General features: G+C 41.9%; 1 protein-coding gene and 1 long non-coding RNA gene across 2 annotated transcripts in view; one reads left to right on the top strand and one right to left on the bottom strand.

Annotated features, from left to right (window-relative positions):
* Positions 1 to 16,891, top strand: part of LOC111566604 (uncharacterized) — a 79,850-nt gene extending 62,959 nt beyond the window's left edge. Inside the window, exons 3-4 of the long non-coding RNA XR_002746002.3 lie at positions 16,053 to 16,337; positions 16,437 to 16,891. This is a non-coding gene — a long non-coding RNA (uncharacterized LOC111566604). The remainder of the gene's footprint in view (positions 1 to 16,052; positions 16,338 to 16,436) is intronic.
* LOC111566603 (NALCN channel auxiliary factor 1) overlaps positions 1 to 21,831 on the bottom strand; it is a 91,773-nt gene extending 69,942 nt beyond the window's left edge. Inside the window, exon 1 of the mRNA XM_023267292.3 lies at positions 20,356 to 21,831. Coding sequence (XP_023123060.1) covers positions 20,356 to 21,087 — 732 coding nt within the window. The 5' untranslated portion in view covers positions 21,088 to 21,831. The remainder of the gene's footprint in view (positions 1 to 20,355) is intronic.
* Positions 21,832 to 22,147: the final 316 nt, after the last annotated feature.

Below are 22,147 nucleotides of genomic sequence, written 5' to 3'. Positions count from 1 at the left end.
GTCCAAACTCTAGAATAATACATTCTGTTAAAGTTTAGCTTGCTTTCAGTGGTGCTGGTGGTGACTTACTAGGATGTTTTCCCTTCGGGGGTTCACTGCAAAGCTGGTTTTTATCTCCTTTTTTCACTCCACATACATCATTTACATACATTTTCAGCTGCATAGCATTATTTTACTAAATTAATTAAGCTTTTCTGCCTTTACCATATTCAGCATTTGACACTGATAAATGTGACCTACCCAACGGTGGAAATGAATTTGTCAGTTTGCTATTCAGAGCAGTGATGCCCAATAAAGTATTGACTTTTTGTGCAGGTTATCACTGTCCACATGCAAAACCTGACATTTTTCAATGATCTGGCTATGTTTATCTGTGATGGGTTTACAAGGTTGTCCTGAGTTTAATGCTAGAAAATGACAAGAACAGAAGTCACAGCAACAGGAGGACCCTTTTGGACATTAGCACTCATACAATGTTAAGGTCACAGATGGTTTTTAGCACAGGATTACAACCCGATTCAAACTAGTACACCATTGCGAAACTGCCTTATAGAAATTAAATTTATACACAACTAATTGACAGCTGAAAGGTTTGAAGGAAACTGCACTGAATGCCCAATACTGAGACAAACTGTCAGCAGAAGAATGCTGGGGGTGACTCTCACTGTCATACAGCTTTCTGTCTGCCACTTTTGCAACCCCATGATTTATTTACATCCCATTTGAGTAACCAGGTTAGTTATGTTCCCTGCAGACATTATAATATGATCCGCACAAGGATCAATCACGCTCAGAATATGGATTACACTGTAGGAGCGCAGCTGTGTCCTCAGCTCGAGTCATGTAGCAGTCAGTGAGTCAATAGGTTTAACAAAAGAAAGCCTATTGAGATTAAAAAAAAAAAAAAAAAAGATCCACACTCAGAAATTAAAGCAATGTCATTGAGGCAGATCCAAGCATTTATAGGTGGCCAATCAAGAATGAATCCAGATGTTTGCTTCTGGAATGACAGCTGTCAACGTCACCCCGCTGCACTCTGTTAGAACACTAAACAGACAACTTTATGAGGGAGTACCCAGCTGAGACACTAAATATAGAAAAACAGCTTCAGTTTCACTTTCAGATATTTAACAGCAGGATTGTGTTGTACCTCTTTAGACTGATATTTAGAGGTAAATTTTAATTGAAAACATCAGCGCTTTGTTAATTCTAATATTAGGTGTTTTTCCAAACCATGTCCAGATATTCCTGCCACAACAGATTCACACTGACATTCTCTGTTATAGAAACCACAGTAGGAGATCACAGAAAATACAGTGGACATGCATCCTCTATGCATCTTAATGCTAACCTTTTCAGCTTTTAAATAGATTAATAGCACCTGATAAAGGTGAAGGAAATATAATGGTCTGGTTTAATACACAGAAAGCTGGCAGGATTTGAAGCAATGCATTATTTACATTAAACTTAAAATAAGCTATATTGTTGCTAACCTAAACCTAACCACAGATCCCAGTCTCTGGACAGTCGTGTGCTTTCCATGCCCACCATCAACCCCAACAACCTCTTTGCCACCTTGTGATTATGCTTCATTCTTTCAGTAATACACTGCAGGTAAACATATTCTAGCAATTATCTTCCCCCTACAGTCTGAATAGGAAGACCCTTTAGTTTTGTATAAACAGAATTTCTATGAAACAGTGTTTAAATCGTCTGTTAAATGATAAAATGAACAGTCTTTGCTGCACAAACTCCCAGATATTTGACCACTTACATTAAAGAACAGCCATCTGTGCTACTAAAAGTACAAACTTACAAAAGTGTTCAATAGAATGCAGAAAAAAAGATTGTTATATATTCCAACCAAAAACCAAGGAATAATTTAAATATATATGGTTTTTTTGCAATAGGTGACTTTCATAAATTTCCTCTAAGATTTAATCTGCATTGAAAAACTTTGCGAGCTGACCTTTCAGAAATCTGTCCTTCCCCTGAGGAAACATCTCAAAGATGGTTCCTCTCACAATGGTGACAGAGTTCAAAGCAGTTACAGAAGAAAGATATTACAAATCTTTACTTTAAATACACTTCAGCTAGCACGATCATTAGTTGGTTCCGAATCCATTTGTTGGACAATTAATGAGAAGCAGGAGAGCAGGAAATTGGAATAATAATTATTATCCTTCCTGAACTTACACTGAAAGGTATTATTTTGGTACATGGGTAAGTGGTTTGAGGTTGTCAAAGAAGCAGAAAGAATTACTTGAAAAAGGATCAAGTGAAAAGTGATAGATGTAATTTGTTAAAGCACATGCAGAATTATTGTATGAGGCAGTAGGACAACACTGTTTAAAGTATAACAGGGACATTTAGTTTTAGTTACCTGAATTCCAAATAATCTAACCTGTGACAACTGTTTTTCCATATGTATTGTAGCAGTTTTACTTGGTCATTTCTTTATTACAGAACTTAAGGGCTGAGAAGTTATTCTATATTTCAAACAGTAAGCACTGATAGGGTTCCTCAGTAGTTTGCACGGTTTCTAAAGCCATATCAACCACAAAAATATCATATTTTTCTTGGGATCCTGGTCTTAGTGTAGTTTAGTGTTTGTTCCTACTGAACTGTGTCCATGTTCGCTGTTTGACCTGTTGTGTTCATTCATCACTACAAGGAAATTCAGAATCTAGTGAGTCAGTCACATGTTCTCTATATGCACATTTGTATTAATAAAGTAGAGGAAGAAAGAAGATAAAAAAGACGTAATTCCTCAGAAGAACAGATTTGTTAAAGGCCCAGAAAGATCATTTAAAACTGTACTTCATTTTCCACATTAAATATTGACGAAACTGATATCAAACATACTGAAAGGGAATGTTCAACCAAATGCCCTTGTATTGCAGGATTAAGTGTTTCATCTTGAATGCATTAACCTTTATTAATTAAGCAAAAGTTTTCAGTGGTCCATTTATAGATCAACTGTGACTGAATGAGCTTAAAAATGGCTGGTTAAAAATTTTAAAAGCCAGCGAGAAAGCACACGTTTAATGAACCGCATTTATTTTATGTAAGACATCTCCCATATGTTCTGTATTTGTAATTTAAGTGCTCTGAAACTGGTGACGCAAATGTTGTAAATTCCATTAAATATAAATATTGCTGTGTTGTCAGTGTAATTGAGTGTCTGTGTACGTGGCTTAAGTGCAAGTTACCGCTGTTAACAAGAGCACCACTCAGCAAGTGAGCAGAGCAATAAAACACTGTGGCTGTCATCAAGTTGACTCTGAATGACTAAGTGAACCTGTCACTTACCTCTACAACAGGAGAACAATAGTAATTCATATCATTACGCTTGCTATGAGTGAGAACTACCTGGCAACTATGAGGCTGTTTTTGTTTCACAGACACACAAGACAGAGCCAAAAAATACTTGACATGCAGTTTCCAGCGCTATCAACTTGCTTCAGCTCACTGCAGCCGTCCTTTAATCTCAGCCAAAACTCTCTAAAACTCAACACCAAAAGAGCCGCCCCAGGCCCCCTTACACACATCAACACACACACACACACATGCATACACACATGCACACACACACACACACACACACACACACACACACACCAGCAACATCAAAAACTGGCCTGAGCACAAAGACAAACTAAGAAATCCACCCGTTTAACCGGCAGCACCGTGCCAAGCCCTTGCTTTATAGTTCAACAAATGTAAAGCTGATATTTGTCAACTTTGTACCTTGCAGTAGATGCTTTGGTGTGGCAGCTAGGATGCTGCATAATGCAAATCAGAGACTCCATTTCCTCCAGAAAAAAAAGAACTACTTCAGCAGCCTTGTCCCACTGCAGGTGCTGAATGTTCCCTCCCTGAGCCTCAGTGTTTGTCTCAGCCCCTGACCCTCGAAATGTATTCTCTTTCTGTCTGTCTCCGTCTCTCGCTCTCTGTTGTTTCTGCTGCAGAAAAACTGCAGATCTGCGTCACCAAGGACACAAGAGACAAGTCTGATAGATCTGCTATCACTCCCTCCATCCCTTTTCTTGCTTTCACTTTCTTGCTGCCTTTTACACCAAAGCTACCTTTTCTCACTAACTCATGCAGGATGAACTATCCTCAACCACAAAATCTAACCTGTTTTCAACTAAGGCTGCATCTAACAACTAGAGAACTGGCTGCACCTTAGTTTGCATCCACACTGTCCATACCAGCTGAATTGGTTTGCTAGTGCTTGCCTTGAATGACCCAGAATAGAATTTCTGTGGACGTAAAAAAGATGTTAGCTTGTTAGCATTCTCCTCCCCAGCCAAGAACAACTGCTATAGTAGTGCAGCAGGCTTGTGTTAGCATGCTGGAGCAAGTGAGGACGCTAGGTGTTAGAGACCGATTAGCTGGAACGTGTGAAACGAGAGAGAACCGGCCTGAATGCAGACGCCCATATCCTCCCCTGACCCACTTCTCTCACTCTCGCTCTGGTTCTTTTACTTAATATGCTCGCTGCAACAAACAACTCAGACTAACTTGGTGCAGAGCGCTCAAAGCCATGCCTATTCGAGCAGCGTGCAGAGGTGAGTTGAGGGATGGGTGTAGAAATAGGATGCCGGTGGAGGAAAAAAACACACAGAGGAGATTTGCACAGCAGCTTCAGCCATCTCAGATTACAATAGCAGTGATAGAAACTTGCACTAACTCATTTATTGTGCTTTCCACTCAGTCAAACGGTCCACACCACATCTTTCACTCAATTCCAACCCATTTCCTGTTACCATAGCAACCTATCTCTTCCTCCTTTCCCAACTCTTCCCTCATTCCACCTCTTCTCTGTCATTCATCCAGCTTTACTTCGGCATCCAGCATGTCTAGTAGAAAGAAACAGTTAAGTTATTTAATGAGAACGGCGAGATACAGTATGTTTGATCTCGTCTGGTAAATCAGTCGCTTGTAATTCCCCAACTTTTTCATAGTGCATGCTATTAAACGAAGCAGCCGTGTACCGTTTAATCTAATTTTGCCTACATGAGTAATGAAATCAACAGCACATTAACAGCGACTAAGAAAAGAAAATGAGGAGAATGGGTGCGAGGAATCATTCAAACTGTTAACTTAAGCTTTTACACTCTCTCTGCCTAACACACACACACACACACACACACACACACACACACACACACACACACACACACACACACACACACACAGACACACACACAGACTCGTGGTGGGTAGACTTTGCTGCAGTGGATGTGTCGCTGGTGTCTTCACAGTGACATTGGTGCTGAGTTACAGTGCTAATGAGAACTTTAATGTCACCCACACACAGAATCCTAGCAGACAGATTAGAGCTGTGATTACACTGGGCCCCGAGAACACACAGGAACACAATTATACACACGGAGACACACACACACGCCCCCAATCACGGTCACGCGTGTCGACAAACAAACAGGAATGGGGTTGAAGTTTCACAAGCGAAGGATAATAGCATCTTGTGCTTCACCTCTGATCTTCTTCTTGTGGAGAGAGATTCAGACAGAGAAAGCTGACAGGGAAAGAAAGAGAAGGAACTCAAACTTTTGGATCAATGCTGGAGCAGATATCACCAATCCACGTTTTTCGTTCCTATATGAAGATGCATTTGAGCTTCTCCCTGCATTTGCTGCATTTCCACAATAATTTGAAGGCTGGGGCAGGCTTTTATTGCATATTCAGAGGTGTTGACAATGGCTTCAGGGGTTACATTACCAAAGATTTACTTCATGCAGTTTTTAAAATGAGATTAATAAAGCTTGATGAAGGATAATAGCTCAGACAATGTTGCATTAACAACTAAATTTTTGGTCTAGGGGGAAAAAAAACCCCCACAAAAACAGAGCCACAGGTGAAGTGGTTTAGATGTAGAAGCATGTAATTATGTGGAGGGAAGCCCTGCTTCTGACAAACAGCAGCTCAGTGCTGTTGTCAGGTCTGTCACAACAGCAGTTATTATACAGCTCTATCTGTGTGTATTGGACAAGAACAGAATGATGTCTTTGTTGTCAGGAGGTTGACGCACTAAATGACACAATTTCATAATCCTTCAAAACAATAGGAACAGGAAAAATGTGCTGCATGTTCTGTAGCTCTGTTTTTGGGCAGAAAAGTCGGATCGGAGGGGAAAAAAACAGAGAAAGCTAATATGGCATGCAGGAATCAGGGAAATGATGGTACAATGGTTTGGCGAATGGATGGAAACAGAGGAAGAGATGAAAGAAAGACTCTGTCAGTAATAGTCCAGCTGTCCTCTGTACAGGATATGACCCTAATTATCCCCTCTCAATCAATCACCATCGTTTGCTATGCCAGAGCCGTGCTACCAGCATCTGTGTCTTGACTGATAGCATCAATCTCAGATGGGGAGGGGAAGGTGTAAGGTGAAGCCCTTCTGCTTCCCACTACCAGCCCTCCCCCCAGCGTGTCCACTCTCCTTCCATATCATCACGTGTATCATTCTGCTGGCAATCTCCAGCCCACCTCCCTCTCTCCACCTCACATCTTCCTTTTTTCTGGAGGACTCCACCTCCCAATCTCTCCCGTCCCGAACTTCACCCCGGCTCTCAAATTGGAAATCAATAAATACGGTTGTGAAAGTCGCCCTCATCCTATTTCTCTTTCTCTCTCTCTCTCACTTTTTAGCTTATTCACTCACACAGTCTCACACTCACATACAGTCACATATAATATGCTTTCCCTCGTATCCCACCAACACTCCTACTAACACACACACAGAAAAATCATTAAAGCCTGAGACAAAGAAATTTTGAAAATCTGTCTGACTAATTCAGACCTTCTTTTCATACTGTCCTAATCAAAGACGACGCACTGCAGGAATGAAATAACACACAAGCTGGATTATACTGTAGGAATGATGCAAAGGTGCTGGAATGCATACCATAATTAACTGATACCATGTGGACACCAAGAAATAATGAGGAGTCCGCAGTTATTTGCCAAATGAAAGTGAGGATAATCACGTTAGGAAAAATATTGTTTAAAAATACCATTATATAGTATAGCATACAGCAAATGCTTAATTATGTCTTTCAAAGTCTATATTCAAACAAACAGTTCTATACACTATTATGGGCTTTTAATAGAGATGTTTCTTGCATAAATTATACCAGTGTGTCACAAAGCCAGTTAGCAATCAAAATGTCTCCATTAGAAAAATGTCCTTCCTTCATCTTTCTATTTTTAGTTTCTGTTTAACCCACTAACCACAGTCTGTCCATTTATATTCATCCCATTCAAATGCTGGCTAGTTTGTGTTTTTCAGGGACCTACATGGGACTTCTTTACATTGTGTGACAAAATTCTATGCTCTCCAAAAGAGCATGACCTTGCAACAGTGGAAGCTACCATAAGAGTGCTAAAAGGGGGATGTGAAGGGGTTCTGCTGTAAATCCTGCCATAAAGAGAAAGGATGGGAGACAGCTTTATCCAGCTAAGAGCCTGCACAGGAGGATTAGGGCTACGGGGAGCAAGATACAGGAGAGAAGGAGGAGGTGACGAACGTGGGCAGCGTTTGTGTGACGGGCAACCACCTTGATAAAAATGGAAAGAAGGAACAGAATATATGCAAAGAGGAAATGGGTAGCAGGAGAATGGGACATGACAGTGTGGAGGAAATGTCAATACAGAGATATAGAGGTCAGACTCTACAGGATTACAGTGGAAAGACGATATCTTCACCAAAACACATGCATGCCCTCCAGGTTAGAGCAAAGCAAACATACACGCAGACACACACATTGTGACTGTCTGGACATCAGAAACAGCTTAATGTTAAGTGAGTCTCATCCCCACCGTCTAAATACGCAACAACTGCTGTCTCAGCCGTGCTCTGTGGGATTCAGGACACATGGATATATGGTGCTGCACGACAGATGAGGAATGAGAATGGAATGATAATTTTTGGCACATCAAGCACATATAAATGGGTCTTTTTGGTAAAAAAAAAAATCAAAGAAGTTCCTGGAAGAAAACACAGGAACGTTTTGAACATTATGATTTAGCACATGTACGTTTTCTATTTTCTTGATTTATCAAGATCTGAAATAACAGATGAGTAAATGATATTTGACATGCAGTGTTTGCATGCTGAGACATGGGTCATAAATAGATGGGTTTTTTTTTAAATTTACTGTTGTGTGCTTGTGATGAAAAACGATGTGCACAGATTAAAGATAATGATGCCTGTTTCCCAAATGGGTTTTCTCGTACTTTTGTACGCAACTACATTGAAACTGACTAGTCTTTCTTTTCATCAATTCATCCCTCCTTTTTCTGCATCATTCAGAAAGTCATAATTGCTGTTTGAACATCAAAAACTGTTAAATGTTCCAAATCATAATGTTAATACAAATTAAACAGAGAAGCTTTACAGTCTAAGTGAATCCTATACACATATTTCACAGCAGTAAAGTGAAGGCTTGGTAGTTGTTGAAATGACTTTTTTGGGGGCAGTAAAAAATATTTTGATGCTGAAACATTAGAAGTTCTGTTTGAAAGGATTCCTGGAATCTTGGGAAAGTTCCTGCCATTGCCAAAAGAGCATCTGCACATATGCTTCCTCCTGACTCCATGTGTTTCATATGAGCAAAATGTTTAGCTCATACACATGCCTACATGCGTAAGTCTGTTTTGGACAAAAAGTGAGGTACAGCAGTGTATCACAAGGCTGTAGGAGCAAAGGGAGAGCAGCGTTCCAGGTCCTCCTCTGTGCTTTTTGAAAAGTCGGTGATAGATAAATAATTTAGGGAGAATCACAAAAGGCCTGTCAGTGCCACTGTAAAGAAAAACTGCAACAAAAGACACAAATCAGGACAGGACTGGTGCTCCATCCATATCACATAGGTAGTTTGCAAGTAAAAATATAGAAGAAATATTGAAAAAAGAGAGGAATAAATAATAAATACGGTAATAAGAAGTTGAAGAAAGAGTGACAGTTGCAGATGAGGGCAGAGGACAAATGGATGGAAGTGTTTTGCACAAAGAGGTAAACTTTAGCAGGTGAAAAACCCCCACTGACCCCTTCCACTTCACACAGACACACACACACACACACACACACACACACACACACACACACACACACACACACACACACACACACACACACGCAGCAGGTGAAAAACCATTATGAAGAGGTGCTGATAAGAGCCTCATCATCAGGTCAAGCTCCCCTCCATTCCTCTTCTGTCTTGCTTTGTTCCTTTTCCAAGTTCTATCTGTACCCATCAATAACCCCTCTCTCTCTGCCCCTCCCTGCTCTATCCACAATCAAATTACTCTGTCGGACCAGAGGAGGTGCAGTGGTGGTGGTGGGGGGAGGATACAGCTTGCTTAGCTCACACAAAATCCTTAATCGGACCATCAAACTTAGATCTGACATACTTACATACAGGCCTGCATCAGGCAGCAGAGCAGGCTCCTCGGTGGTGAGGTGGTTGCTAGGTGCCACTGGAGTAATGATGTGAATAATCAGCCTCTTTGGCTTCATAATGAGGACTGTGAGGAGGACAACACAAACTCATCTGCATTGGTTTTAATGGAGGCGTTTAGTGTAATACAGTCTAAATGCTGATTTGGAGGTTTTTTCCATGCCACCTTGAAAAAGTCTTTTTAGTTAAAAAAAAAAAACAAAAAAAAACACAAGCGCACCATTTGGAAATTGCAAAACCATCAAGATTAAATGTTCGACCTTCCATCACGTAATGCTAATTACCAGACGTTGATAAAAATATGCATCATGACATCTAGATCAAAGCAATAGTCAGATTTTATTTTTACCCATCAAGAACATCTACATTCACAAACCCACTGTGCTTTTATGTCTAAATGGCACCACGGGTCAAATTTACATCAGAACGCCGCAGCTAGAGCTAAAACATTTCTTTTTTTTGATTGATCAGTTAATTGATATGGAGGTAATTGGCTGTTGTTTTGCTTTTATTTGATGATTTAAGAGTGTACATTGAAATGTGTTGAATAAAACAAGCTGTGTAGATATGTTGCCCTGAGCTCTTGGGAAATGATAAACATTTGTCATTATTTTCTGACTCAGATTAAATTTTATAAATTGGGGAATTAACTTGCTGATTAATTTAGAATGAGAATCAGTTGCAACTTTTGAAGTGATGGAAAATATGTTTCAGCAAACATAAGAAATATGCTTGTTTGCTTTCTTGTCAAGAGTTAGATGAAAAGATCAATGCCACTGTCATGCCTGCATGGTAAATACGAGAGCAGCACCAGCAGTACTGGCTCTGTCCATAGGTGACAAAATCCACACTTCTGCACTTCGAAAGCTCACTAATTAAAACACAAAGAGTTAAAATGACAAACTGCAGAACTACAAGTGGTTCACCCTGCTGCTGCTAATAAGCTAATCATCATCTGGCTTCCTACTTAACAAGCAGCCATGCAAATGGTGTCAATTTTTTGCATCTAACTCTTGACAAGAAATTGAGAAAAGTACCATATTTTCCATAACTATTTCTCTAAAGCACCTTTTGCAAAGACAGTGGAAACAATTCACAACATACCGTTTCCACTGTGCCACCATGCACTCATGCATGCACATATTCACCCTCACTCACCACGCATTCGCTCACTGAGAGAAACACTAGGCTGATTAAAATGGAAAGGATTACGTAGGAACAGGTGCTCAAATCGATTGACAAAACCCAGAGAAAATACAGTATGTCAGGGCACGTCAAGGCTGTCTGACACAAACCCATCATGCTGCACACATCGCTGGGTATTCCCTCTAATCTAACCATTCATTTGTCATTTCCTCCTCCTCTCCAACCCCCTTCTGTTTGCTTCTGTCACCTGATGGCTGTCAGCCTCTCTCCCGTGTGTGTTTTCAGTATGCATCTGCTCATGCTGTGTATATACAGTACGACTTTATGGACATGATACAGCATGTACATGTGTCTATCTTTTCTCCCCGTTCTGCGAAGCTCTCTCCGAATCAGGACATGCTGTGAGCGACTGATGATGATGATGACTCAGTAATGTGAGAATGTCACCAGAGTCTGGGAACTGTGACTGGTTTCTGTCTCTCTGCTCAGGCTGTAGCTCTCTCAGCACGCTTTAGTATTCCTGCTGTAAGTTTGTTTCTGTTTTCCTCTTCGCCCTTGTCTTCATATGAGAACAAAATAAGGATGTGACTTCATACACTTTGTTTATACTTAAAGATATCGCTGCTAACCAAAAGCCAGGTTTTTGCAGGATCCATGCAAATCAGAGTTGACATTGCTTTAGTCCTGAGGCTGGTGGTAATGCACCTGAAGCTCTCTGGCTAATAAACACAAGAAGAATAATACCTTGTACACATTTGTTGGAGGCTCACAACACTAACATTACTAGCTCATTTGCAAACTGGCAAATACTAGCAAGACAGAAGCTGTGCTCATCATTTTGGACTCTCACTGCTCACTTACAGGTAACAGATCAATGCTCTCCCCCTAGTGCTTTGCTTCTACAGCTAGGAACAGTGTCAGTTAGTCACCATTTACTCTGATGAAAGCAAGCTAAACTCACCCGAGCGCTCTGTGACAATATTCAAATGTAACACTACTGAAGGTTCTATGTACTTTTGATTTATATAGCTGGCAATTAGTTTGCAGAGAAGGAAACACCTGACAAACTTAAGAAGACGAGCATATGGACATTTCCTGGATGCCGCTCAAACCACTGCAGGCCCAATACATATCACAAGAAATGCCAGTAGTTGGTTATTCATTTGCAACCAGCCCTCTCTCATTGCAGATTGGTGGCACTGATCATAGACCAGATAAATGCCACAGTTGCACATTATGTCTTCTGTCTGACCTTATGTGTTGAAATCACTCTCTTGCTTTCTCTCGCTTGCTTTCAGCGTGACAGGAACAGTCATTGCTATAATTTCAGTGTCACATCAGCTTTCATTATCATAGGTTAAAGGCTACTTCCATGAATTGCTCCATGGTGCAGTTACACTTGGAAGGATAGAAGGTTACAGACAAACACGTATCATTTTAAAATATGTAATGTAATCAATGTCTCTAGGCTGAGCTTTAAGGTGGTTGAACACAGGTTTGTGGTGGTTTAGGTTAGAGTTTGCTTCAGGATTTGTTCCTCAGGTTGTGACAAAATGCTGTCTCACCACGTTAAGCGCATGTGAACAAGGTAACCTGCTATCCGTGCGTGCAAGTGGACTGATTTGATAAAAACTGTAAGCTTGTTTAAGATGAATCCCTTTCTCGCCTGGAGAGAGGACAAGAGCTGGTGACTGCAGCCGGGGGAGGTGACAAAAAGCTGCAGTCAGCTTGGATGGTTTCCAGTAGTATATACAGGGAGTCACATACGCATTCATCAGAATCTGACTGAATAAAATGGAATTTATCTGCTTATTCTATGCAACTTTTACAGCTGTTTAGAATAGGCTGACAGAGAACGGTTGACATACCACAGGGCTCTTAAAAGGGCTGTTTGTTATTGTTATGATGGTGTTAATGTTTATTCTTTAACCCACATTTATCAAATCATTTCATATTTTACCCTCTCCACTTCATATTCATTCATAATTTAGATTTAAAATCTAATGTGCGGTTCCATTCCATTTCCCCTCCAACATGTACAACACCAGCGAAGCTAACTGATATTACACCTCGAATAATGTCCAAATAGCACATCTTTCCACTCCCTGCTTTATAAATAGCTTCCCCAGAGCTGCTTCAATGAACTTCTGATTAAATGGATTCCATTTTTATCAATGACTCATTCCATTGAAAAGCAAATTTCTCTTCCTTTCAAATAAACAATCAAATTTACAGACCATTGTCAGTCTTATGCCCAAGAACCGAATTAACGTGCATGTCAACATAAAGGAGAACTTTGCTGTGCTGCCATAGTAGCACTTACATATCTCAGATACTTTTTGTTTTGAAATCAGGGTCCTTTAGGTAATCCAGCTAATGCTACTTAAAACTGAACTATAGTAGATGCCAACCAAACCCTGCACTCAAATGCATAATCTGCATAGAAGCACACTGGTCACTGATAATGCTGCAGTGTTAATGGCTTCATAGTAACATGGGAAGTGAGACACCTCAAAAGATTATTAGCTTAAATAAAATCCTGATGTTTACCGATTCGATGCCTGCAGTATTTAATGCATTTTGCATGGAGTTATGGAGCCATTTCCGCTCTCTCGCCCCTCCTCTCTCTTCACTTTGTCACAGAAAATCAAACATAACACATCACCCACTCGTCAACTCATTTATCTAAGCGTACCAGCAAGAGAGAGGGAGTAGAAAAGAGACAGATAGCAAAGTGCGCATTTTTAAAAGTCCTAATTTGTTTATGTCATGGATTTGATTGAATTGGACGCATTACAGGAACTCATTGCAACTTTTATCTCATTATGAGTATTTCTGCAAGCCACTGGCTGAATACTTCTTCTTACACACAGACACAATCCACAGTCACACCCATGTGCATGAACAAGCAGTAGCACTGTAGTCTTTTAGCGTCCTTAACCGACTCAAACAGTCCCACATGACAGAGAAACAGGACATACACTGACACACTAAATGTGCAAGTAAAAGAACTCTTTCTGAGTAGCAGCCCACAGAGGAATAGGGGGGAAACTATATGGAGTGAAGGAAACGGTTGTGGATATGTTGATAGGAACTGAGGCTCACGGCAGCGAAGGAGGAAACTGTATGGTCTCATTGTGCTGTGTAGACAGGGAATAGAGGATGACGAAGAGGCGTTTCCATGGGAGTGCTGCTGTGTTCTTCTCGAACAGACGCATTCCCTTATCTCCTGCCTGGGGAGAAACAAACACTGGCAGCTCATATGAAGGGGAGTTTCCCTGGATCTATTTGAGCTGCGTAGAGAAGCAACGGAGCCCTAATTGAATTTGAGGAAGAGAGACAAAAAGTGCAGGACATCCACTAGGTTCATGCCGTCTGTGTTGATAGCAGAACCATCTGTACATTATGTGCTTCTGACAAAGCCTTCTTTCATTTAATTTATATAAAAGCTGTTCGTTTCAAGAAATGTGCCATTAAGCACAACATGAACTTACATTGAAATAAAATATGTCAACAGAAACAGATGCTGTATCACGTTTTCTTCTTACAGTGTTATTGCTGAATGTGTAGTGATCCCAAACCTAGCGTGAAATATGAAAATACTGTAATTTTATTTTAATATTTTATTTTATTGATTAATTAGCAAGGCCAATGCATGTATTGTTTCAATATAGCAAAAAGCTCATTTGTGGTAACTGTTAACTGTCACATGATACGATTTGATATGATACGATACAACATGACATGATATGACACCACCCTGTTGTAATGGACAGCATATAACTTTGATTTAAATTTGTTATGTGTATATTTATTATAAGCCATGGCAGCAATAGGTCACACTTACGTTATCTTGGCATTGCTGCAAAATTTTGCATAGATGTTCATGACGCTTTATTGACTTCACTGATCCACCTCCTTAGTGACACCATGGTACGCAGATTCTGGCCATATCACACAATCTTCCTCCAGTGATGAAGGATAATCTTTCAATCTGAACCCATACAATATGAATGAAAAGTCTTCTGCGCTCAGAATAATAGAAATTTTAACATCCACAATTCCATCATAAATGGGCAATCTCCATCTATTGAGGGAGATCATGTAATGCAGTCAGAGGCTTGAGGTAATATTGCCATTTCTAAGGCAAAGAATAAGCTTTTAGTCTCAACTGCTGGGTGTATTTCTATGAAATCTGGAACAAATATTCCTGCTCCGTTCAGAATAAACTGCAATCAATTTGATGGTGCTCCTCTGGCTTTTTACACAGTGGCATCATCAAGTCAGAATGTCTGTTTACCCAACGTCTTACAACCAAAAGCATAAAAAACGAAAACTGACATCAGCTCCCAACAGCCTGAACTGTACTCTGCTGCTGTGGAATATGCACATAAACCTGAACAACTCAATTAAATGAGGGCTCACCTGAACAGTCTTGCAAAAGCAGAAAATGATAGAGGAGTAAAGGTGACTGAAAAAGCTAAGGGCCAGAGATTGAGGATGGAGAAGCATACAGGGGAATATGTGTGGACAAGCCTGTAATTGAAGGGAAGTAAAGGACTTTAACCTAGATCAGTATCTGTCACTCCAGCAGCAAAACAGAGCTCAACACCCACATATTTCCAGAAAGGCAGAAGGGAAAGAGAAAACCACGGCCCCTGATGGGAAGACGGTCTATGAGGATGAGGATGAGGTAGAGGGGAGCAGAGGTGATGCAGAGGCAGATACTGGACTTGTGTGATGCTGCTGCTTCCTCAGACCTCTGGCACAGATGGGAGAAAGACAAAGCGGGAGAGGATGTGAAAGTACGAGAGAGACAGTGACAGATAGAGGGAGAGAGGAAATCAACATGTTGAGACAGAACCCTGGAGACACAGCCACCAGAGAAGCAGAGAATTATGGGAGTGCAAATTAAATTACACCGGAAGGGACAGTCAGGTCTGGACCTGCAGGAAACACTGCGCATGGGGCTCTGCGTGTGTGTGTGTGTGTGTGTGTGCGTGCGTGCGTGCGTGCGTGCGTGCGTGCGTGCGTGCGTGTGTGTGTATAAACTTATATGCTTGATTATGAATGTTTCATGCTCTTAGGTGTATCTTGAAAAATAAATCTCAATCCCAATGTGACAACCTGATTCAATAAAGTTTCTCTGTGTGTGCATGTGTGAAATAAACAGGTACATTCAGCAGAGAAAAGGTGTGAAAAACACAAGTAGCTTATGGATTGCTTGTCTGTGCGTGCAGCTGTGACACAAGAGAAGTACTGGCTTTGTATGTATGTGCCTTTGAGTGTGTTTAGTGCAAGAGTAAGAGTTTAAAATTGCTTTCACTTGCATGTTCTTAACTTCTTGCTACTGGACTTTAGAGCACACACCAATCATGCACCTGGTTGAGCTTTTGATAAATCCAGTTTTTTTTTATCCAGCTCCAGAAGAACATCCAATTCAGCGGACATGTAGTGTAGCTGGGAGGAAGCATCGCACCACCAGAGACGGGAAGATAACCAGCTGGAGGGGTTGCACAATGGAGCGACCACGGGAGGAGAGCAACTGGATCGGCAGCCAACGGAGCAACATGCGAGCCACAACACAGCTGCACGGAGCTCGCCGACCCAAATGGACGAAGAAAGAAGGTCTATGGCCGCACGGACAAGTCGGGAGGATAAGCAACCCTGTGCCGTGACACAGACTGTAGACTGCTGCCCAAATGTGTGAGTAGCTCCGGGCAGTGACAGCAGTGTGATGTGTTGATGTGTGTGTGGGCTGCACATTTTCGAACTTGTCACTAGCAGTATCGTCTCGTCCCCAAGGTCCCTTTGGAGGCCAGTTGAACCCGCGATGACAGAGCCATAGGGATGGTCAATTCAACAAACAGCTCAGGACAAACTTCCAGTGGACAATTAGCAGCAAAGTTTGCAGACACTTAAGTACCCAGTTACCCTTTTTGTCTTTTAAAGGATCTTTTGAAGAGACTTCACTTTTAAACGGACTTTCTATTGTTGAATTATATATTAACTTGTCTTTTAAAAAGCTTAACGTGTTACTTAGTGCTTGAATAAGAATTGTGGCAGTTACTAAATTGGTTTCATCATTGTTTTATTTCAATTCATTGTTAAGGAGTTTTAGTCTTCCCCTTTTACTCCTTGGTCCGAGCACAGTAAATTTCACGTTGCCAATTTCTCATCTCAGAGAAATTATTTCTGAAAACATCAGCCATTGAGGACCATATAAAGGAGTAATGGGTGGCAACAAGCCAGGCACTGCCACCAAAAAGAATAGTGCATCAATAGGCCTTGTTCACAAGACACATTTTGGTTTGTCATAGAAGGAACATCCCAGGTGTTACAAATGCGCTTAACAATGGCTCCATTTTAGTCAAGCATCACAGTAAGTCATGATAGTGTGACAGTGAGCCATCGCAAACAAAACCATGGCCCTGAAACTGAAGTTGCAAAGTGGAATTCAGCTGTCCTTCACTTTACTGTTCACAAAATGTGCTTCTCCTACAGTGACGTGACAATTTCTTGGGGGGAAAAAGGCCTATCATGATATCTTATACAGCAGCTTGGCAGTGGCAGTAATCTGAGAATGATAACTGAGCTAAGGAGGTGGGATCTTTTACCCCCGTCAGTCAATGACAGCATATGGTACTGAAACTTAAACACAATTTCTTCTTTCTGACAATCTTTTTTAAAAATTAGTCTCAAACATTGTTTCTTTTTAAAGTGATTTTCTAAGCACTAAAAGGATACTGTAGTTTTTGTTGGTTTTTTTTTTTTAAATCAAATGCTACTTAAACAGCGCTACATGTTGGAATAATTGTGGAATAATACACAATTTACCCACTAATGGGTATTTAAAATATACATTGCCAACTTTGTCCTTTTTTACGCTGAAACACAGGATAGCTTTCCAACATTTGGAACTAGACAGCGCATATGATCATAGTAAAAAATGTCGGTCAGCACCTGCCTCCACATGGATCAGATTGTAAGAACAGCACCAGGGAGTGTTTATTTCCACTGACAATGCCAAACCTCTTTTTTTTTTTTGCATTTACACATGCTGGAGGTTTTTCCATTGAAGCAGCTCATGCATCAGCTTCTCTGACTCACATACGGATACTGAACTCATACTTGTACGATATTTAGAAGCCTCTCGAAACTCATTTTTTGGAAAGTTATCACTTTACCTCACTATGTAAAGTTACAGTTTAGAGTTAAAGCTGCAAAATATCATGGCTGCTTTACACCATCTGCTTCACTGACACCAAACAAATACCCAGATATGGTATAAGTCTGCTTATTTTTGTAATTATTTTGGATTTTATTTTGTTAACTTACTAACAGGCAAACTAGTAATGTTATTCTGTCATACAGTAAACAAGCTGGTTCAGTGTTACCAGAGGAAAACAATGCATTTGAATGATGATGATGGCAGCCCACAGTTTACATTGTTCATAAAGATTATTAGGCTAGATTAGCATGTGTGTACAGTATGTGCTGCTAAGACATATTGATATTATCACTTAACTGTGACATTTTCACATCTTCACTGCAGTGATTTTTTTCTCTTGCCTCCTGCAAAATCACCTTTCAACCTCACTTATTCTATTATCTCTCCCTTCTTTCATCCACTGAAGATGCACAATACTGCACAAATTACGCAAACAAAATATAATGTTACAATGTCAGTTCATTTAGTGCTTGAAAAGAAAGCATGGAGTGTTTTTCTTTAAACGTGGATGAAGAATTTACAAGAGGCTCGAGATGAGAGAAGCCAGAGATAACAGTGAATAGAAATAATTATTGTTTCAAGCTGCTGAATGTCTTTTTATTGTCCAGCAGAGTGCTTCTTCAAGGAGCAGTGGCTTGTGATGCAGGCCTGGGGTGCTGTGCTTTCACAAAGGTCACACGAACACTGAAGCAGATTAGCAATTCAGATTGGGCTAAAGGGGCTAAAAGGCTGCTGTAGCCCTGCCTGAGTCTTATTACATTAGCAAAGAGTAGGAGTGCAAAAGCACACCACTGATTAGATAGCATAATAAGGAAGCAGCTATAAGATGCCATAGGACATAGTTGCATGCACATACATATAGAACATACATATGCATGCACACACTCTCTGACAAACAAGCACAACGATCAGGTGTGACTCACAAAAAGCAAGCTTCATACTACAGCACATGATTCCACTGTGATGGTTTATCCTTTGTATAACCTCCCACTAACTAACTATCCTTCCTCACACACATGGATTATCAGCGCTCGCGGTCCAGCACCCTGATCATCTGCCCTTGTACACCATCTATCTTGCAGAAATGGGTTAAGGTTGCAGTGTCATTATGACAGCAGTTTTCAGGAAAGATTTCCTGCTTTCCAAGGTTCATCCTCTGACCTTTGTTGTAGTGCTGCTGTGGTGATAATGCAGCTCGCCCGGCATTAGACACATTTGATAACAACTGCTTCTCCGTACCTTAATGTTCAGAATGAGAAAACTGGCCAAGCTATGCCGCGTCAAACTCAAAAACATGTCACAGCATAGGAGTGAAAATCAGGCTGCAGATACAGTGCTGCAGTCTAATGATGCACGTACCGTATCTCCACCAGATACAGTGCAACCCAGGCTAATAACATAAATTCTGCTGTCCTTGTCAGGCCTCACTCCCACATATTCACTGCCTTTAACTATATTCCATAGTTTCCAAACCATTGACTCTCAATCCTGCTTATGGACGTCCCCCACACTGCATATTTTATATTTCTCGGTGGTGTTAAGCCAGGCAAGTAAATATTCAGGTGTGGGTAGAATATACTGTGGTAAACAAAGTCCAAGAAATGAAGCTGATTGTGGTCTTTGCGTCAACATAGTTAACTGCATAACCACACTTTACTGGCATACTGCCAACATAATGGATATAATTGAAGGTTTACACAGCTAAAGAGAAAATGTCCAACTGTCAGGCCTTTTGCTTTCTTTCAGCACCATGGACAGTGAACACAGGCTCATGCACTGCTGATGTCCAGACAAGCCTCTGCAACAGTCCAGTGCACAACAAATGAAATAGACTAAACTGTAATTTAACAGGCGTATCGCCCCGATGTTTCTCTTTTCAGGTGTTTCACTGTTCAGCTGCTGTGACAGCATAGGTAGCATAAGGCCAAATGTCTGTGCCTGTGTTTATATAGGTGACATAGTCCGTGGTATATTATATGCTGCTGATTTGCACAGCATGTGTGCAGGATAAAGACGTGTTTCTAAGGCTGCTGCGCTACTGGAACAACAAGCATACTGTGGGACAATGCAAAGCCTGGATTAGGTGCAGAAATCACTGGAGTGCTATTAACGATATTGAAATGTGCACCACCAGACAGCCTCACTCTCCACTCATCTCATACAGCTGTGCCACAAACCTGGACCTTTCTCCAAAATGCCAAGCACCACTAGTACAGTCACAGTTCAACAACAACAACAAAAAAGTACAATATGAGAAATAACAGGTTTTTTTTGTTGTTTTTTTCCATGAGGTGCAGCTTGAGTGTTCATGCAGAAGCCCTGACAGCTCCAGCTGATGCTGCGGAGACACTGGTGGCCTACTGGTGATCTGAACTCGAGAAATGAAATACCACCATCCTGACAGATATGCCCAACGGTTGCCATGACGACTGTGAACCCACCCCCTTAAAAATGCACTTGCGTGCGTGCGCGAACCCTCATTCCCAGTCCTACCTTGCACTCCTCCATGCACGTCCTAACCGAGTACGCATCCGTCTCGTATTTCAGAACCAACAGTTCAAACTCCCGGTAGTTCTCCTCCGCCCGCTGGTCAAGACGCTGATAAGCCCGGACGCACTCGCTGCATCCCAGCAGATCCACCCCCTTGGCCATATCCAGGGTGCAATTCAAATCGTCCGGACTCGTAAACCCGTGAAACAAATCCAAAAGTGAGTAGGAATTACAAAAAGAAAGGTACAAATCGCTTAGATTCACGTACGCCAACGGTGTCCCCTTTTCCCCTCCGTCAGAGAGGCCCTGGCACACGGTCTCCGCGTCCGTGAAAGTAAAGCAGTCCTTGGACACGCTGTCGGGGAGACAGGTGTCCATTCGCCACAGAGGTTTGGTAGAATTCCCTAGAAAAATAACATCTTGCTCTCTGGCGAGACGGTGGGGGTCGGGTGATGTTGGGATATGGTGTCGCTGGAGGGAGTTTGGGTACTCGCCCATGTCCGTAATTGCAAGCCCCTCGTCCGACCGCTTGTCTCGGGTTCGCGTCAGTTTCGCCTCGGCGCAGAACCACAAGTGATCAGAGAGCAGGACGGTGATGAACAGCAGAGAGGCCAGCGACAGTCGCCATCTCTGGGCCCGCTCCGACTCGGTAAATGGCTTCTCGTTCTCTCGGGGTGCAAACCAGTATTTTAAGCCTTCGTCATGCTGCCGACGCATCCAAGCACCCCTGGTCATATTTTAGGAAAGTGCTGCCCTGGCCGACTCCACCGCGGGGGCTGCTCTGCCACAATACTCATTGACTTGTTGGGAGATGGACTCCGGTTGGTTCTCCTCTGTAACGGTGGGGTGCCGTGCCTCCGCCGGTCCAGGGCGCTCCACTATCGCGCCCGCAGCAATCGGTGCTATTCCGATCCAATTAGCGTGCCCGCACAGATTAAGCTTCGCGCTGCCGCATCCCGGTTCTCCATGGCTCTCCGGGGGGAAACGGCGTCCTCTTTGACCGCATGTCCCTCTTCTCCTTATACCGTCCCTCCTCGGGTTTGTTCTCTCGTCGGGGGGCGCAGGGAGACCAGCTGTTGCGAGCCTCTCGGTGCTGATGCTGCGCGTCTGCCGCCGTTCGCTTTGCAGATTCACTTAAAGGAGAGCGACGAGCCTTTTGATGCAGGCAGGCTGGTTTCTCTGTCCCGTACCTGGGCGGAAAGCCTAGAATCCTTTCTCCTGTTGGCCATTGTCATCTTGGACCGCGGTTAAGTTGCCGCCATGTTCGTCTTGAAACACTTTTTCGGAGAGCTGGGTCTGTTTGCGTCATCTCCATCGTTGCGATAGCTCCATCGTTGCGCAGTGGCGGAGCAGCTTATTATCTATATGCACACCACACACACACGCACGCACACGCGCGCGCGGAGAGGGTGAGGGAGAGACCACAGACACAGAAAGAAAGGTGCTTAATGTTGTTTTGGTGATCCACTCAGCTCTTCATGAGTAATAGTCGCCAAATATCCTCCTGGCAGGGAAACAAACACACTTGTGGCGACATCTTGCTTTTGGTGCAGGATAGATGCAAGTCCATTCACAAGAACAACAATGCAGTTAAGAGATCACACTCACTGTTTCATCATCAATCATCAAGACTCACTGATCCGGCCCATTTTCATCACCGCACATCCAGATGTTTTTCTTTTATTCCCAGAGGAGAAAAAGAAAAAGGTGGAATTAAGATGCAGGGCTAAACTACTAAAAAAATCAACAACAACAACTAGTCAGCCTTGAGCCCTCTGAACAAGTGGAAAGCAGC

This window comes from Amphiprion ocellaris, chromosome 11 (assembly GCF_022539595.1).
Source record: "Amphiprion ocellaris isolate individual 3 ecotype Okinawa chromosome 11, ASM2253959v1, whole genome shotgun sequence".
Classification (NCBI taxonomy): domain Eukaryota; kingdom Metazoa; phylum Chordata; class Actinopteri; family Pomacentridae; genus Amphiprion; species Amphiprion ocellaris.
This window is presented reverse-complemented; position numbering and strand designations above follow the sequence as displayed.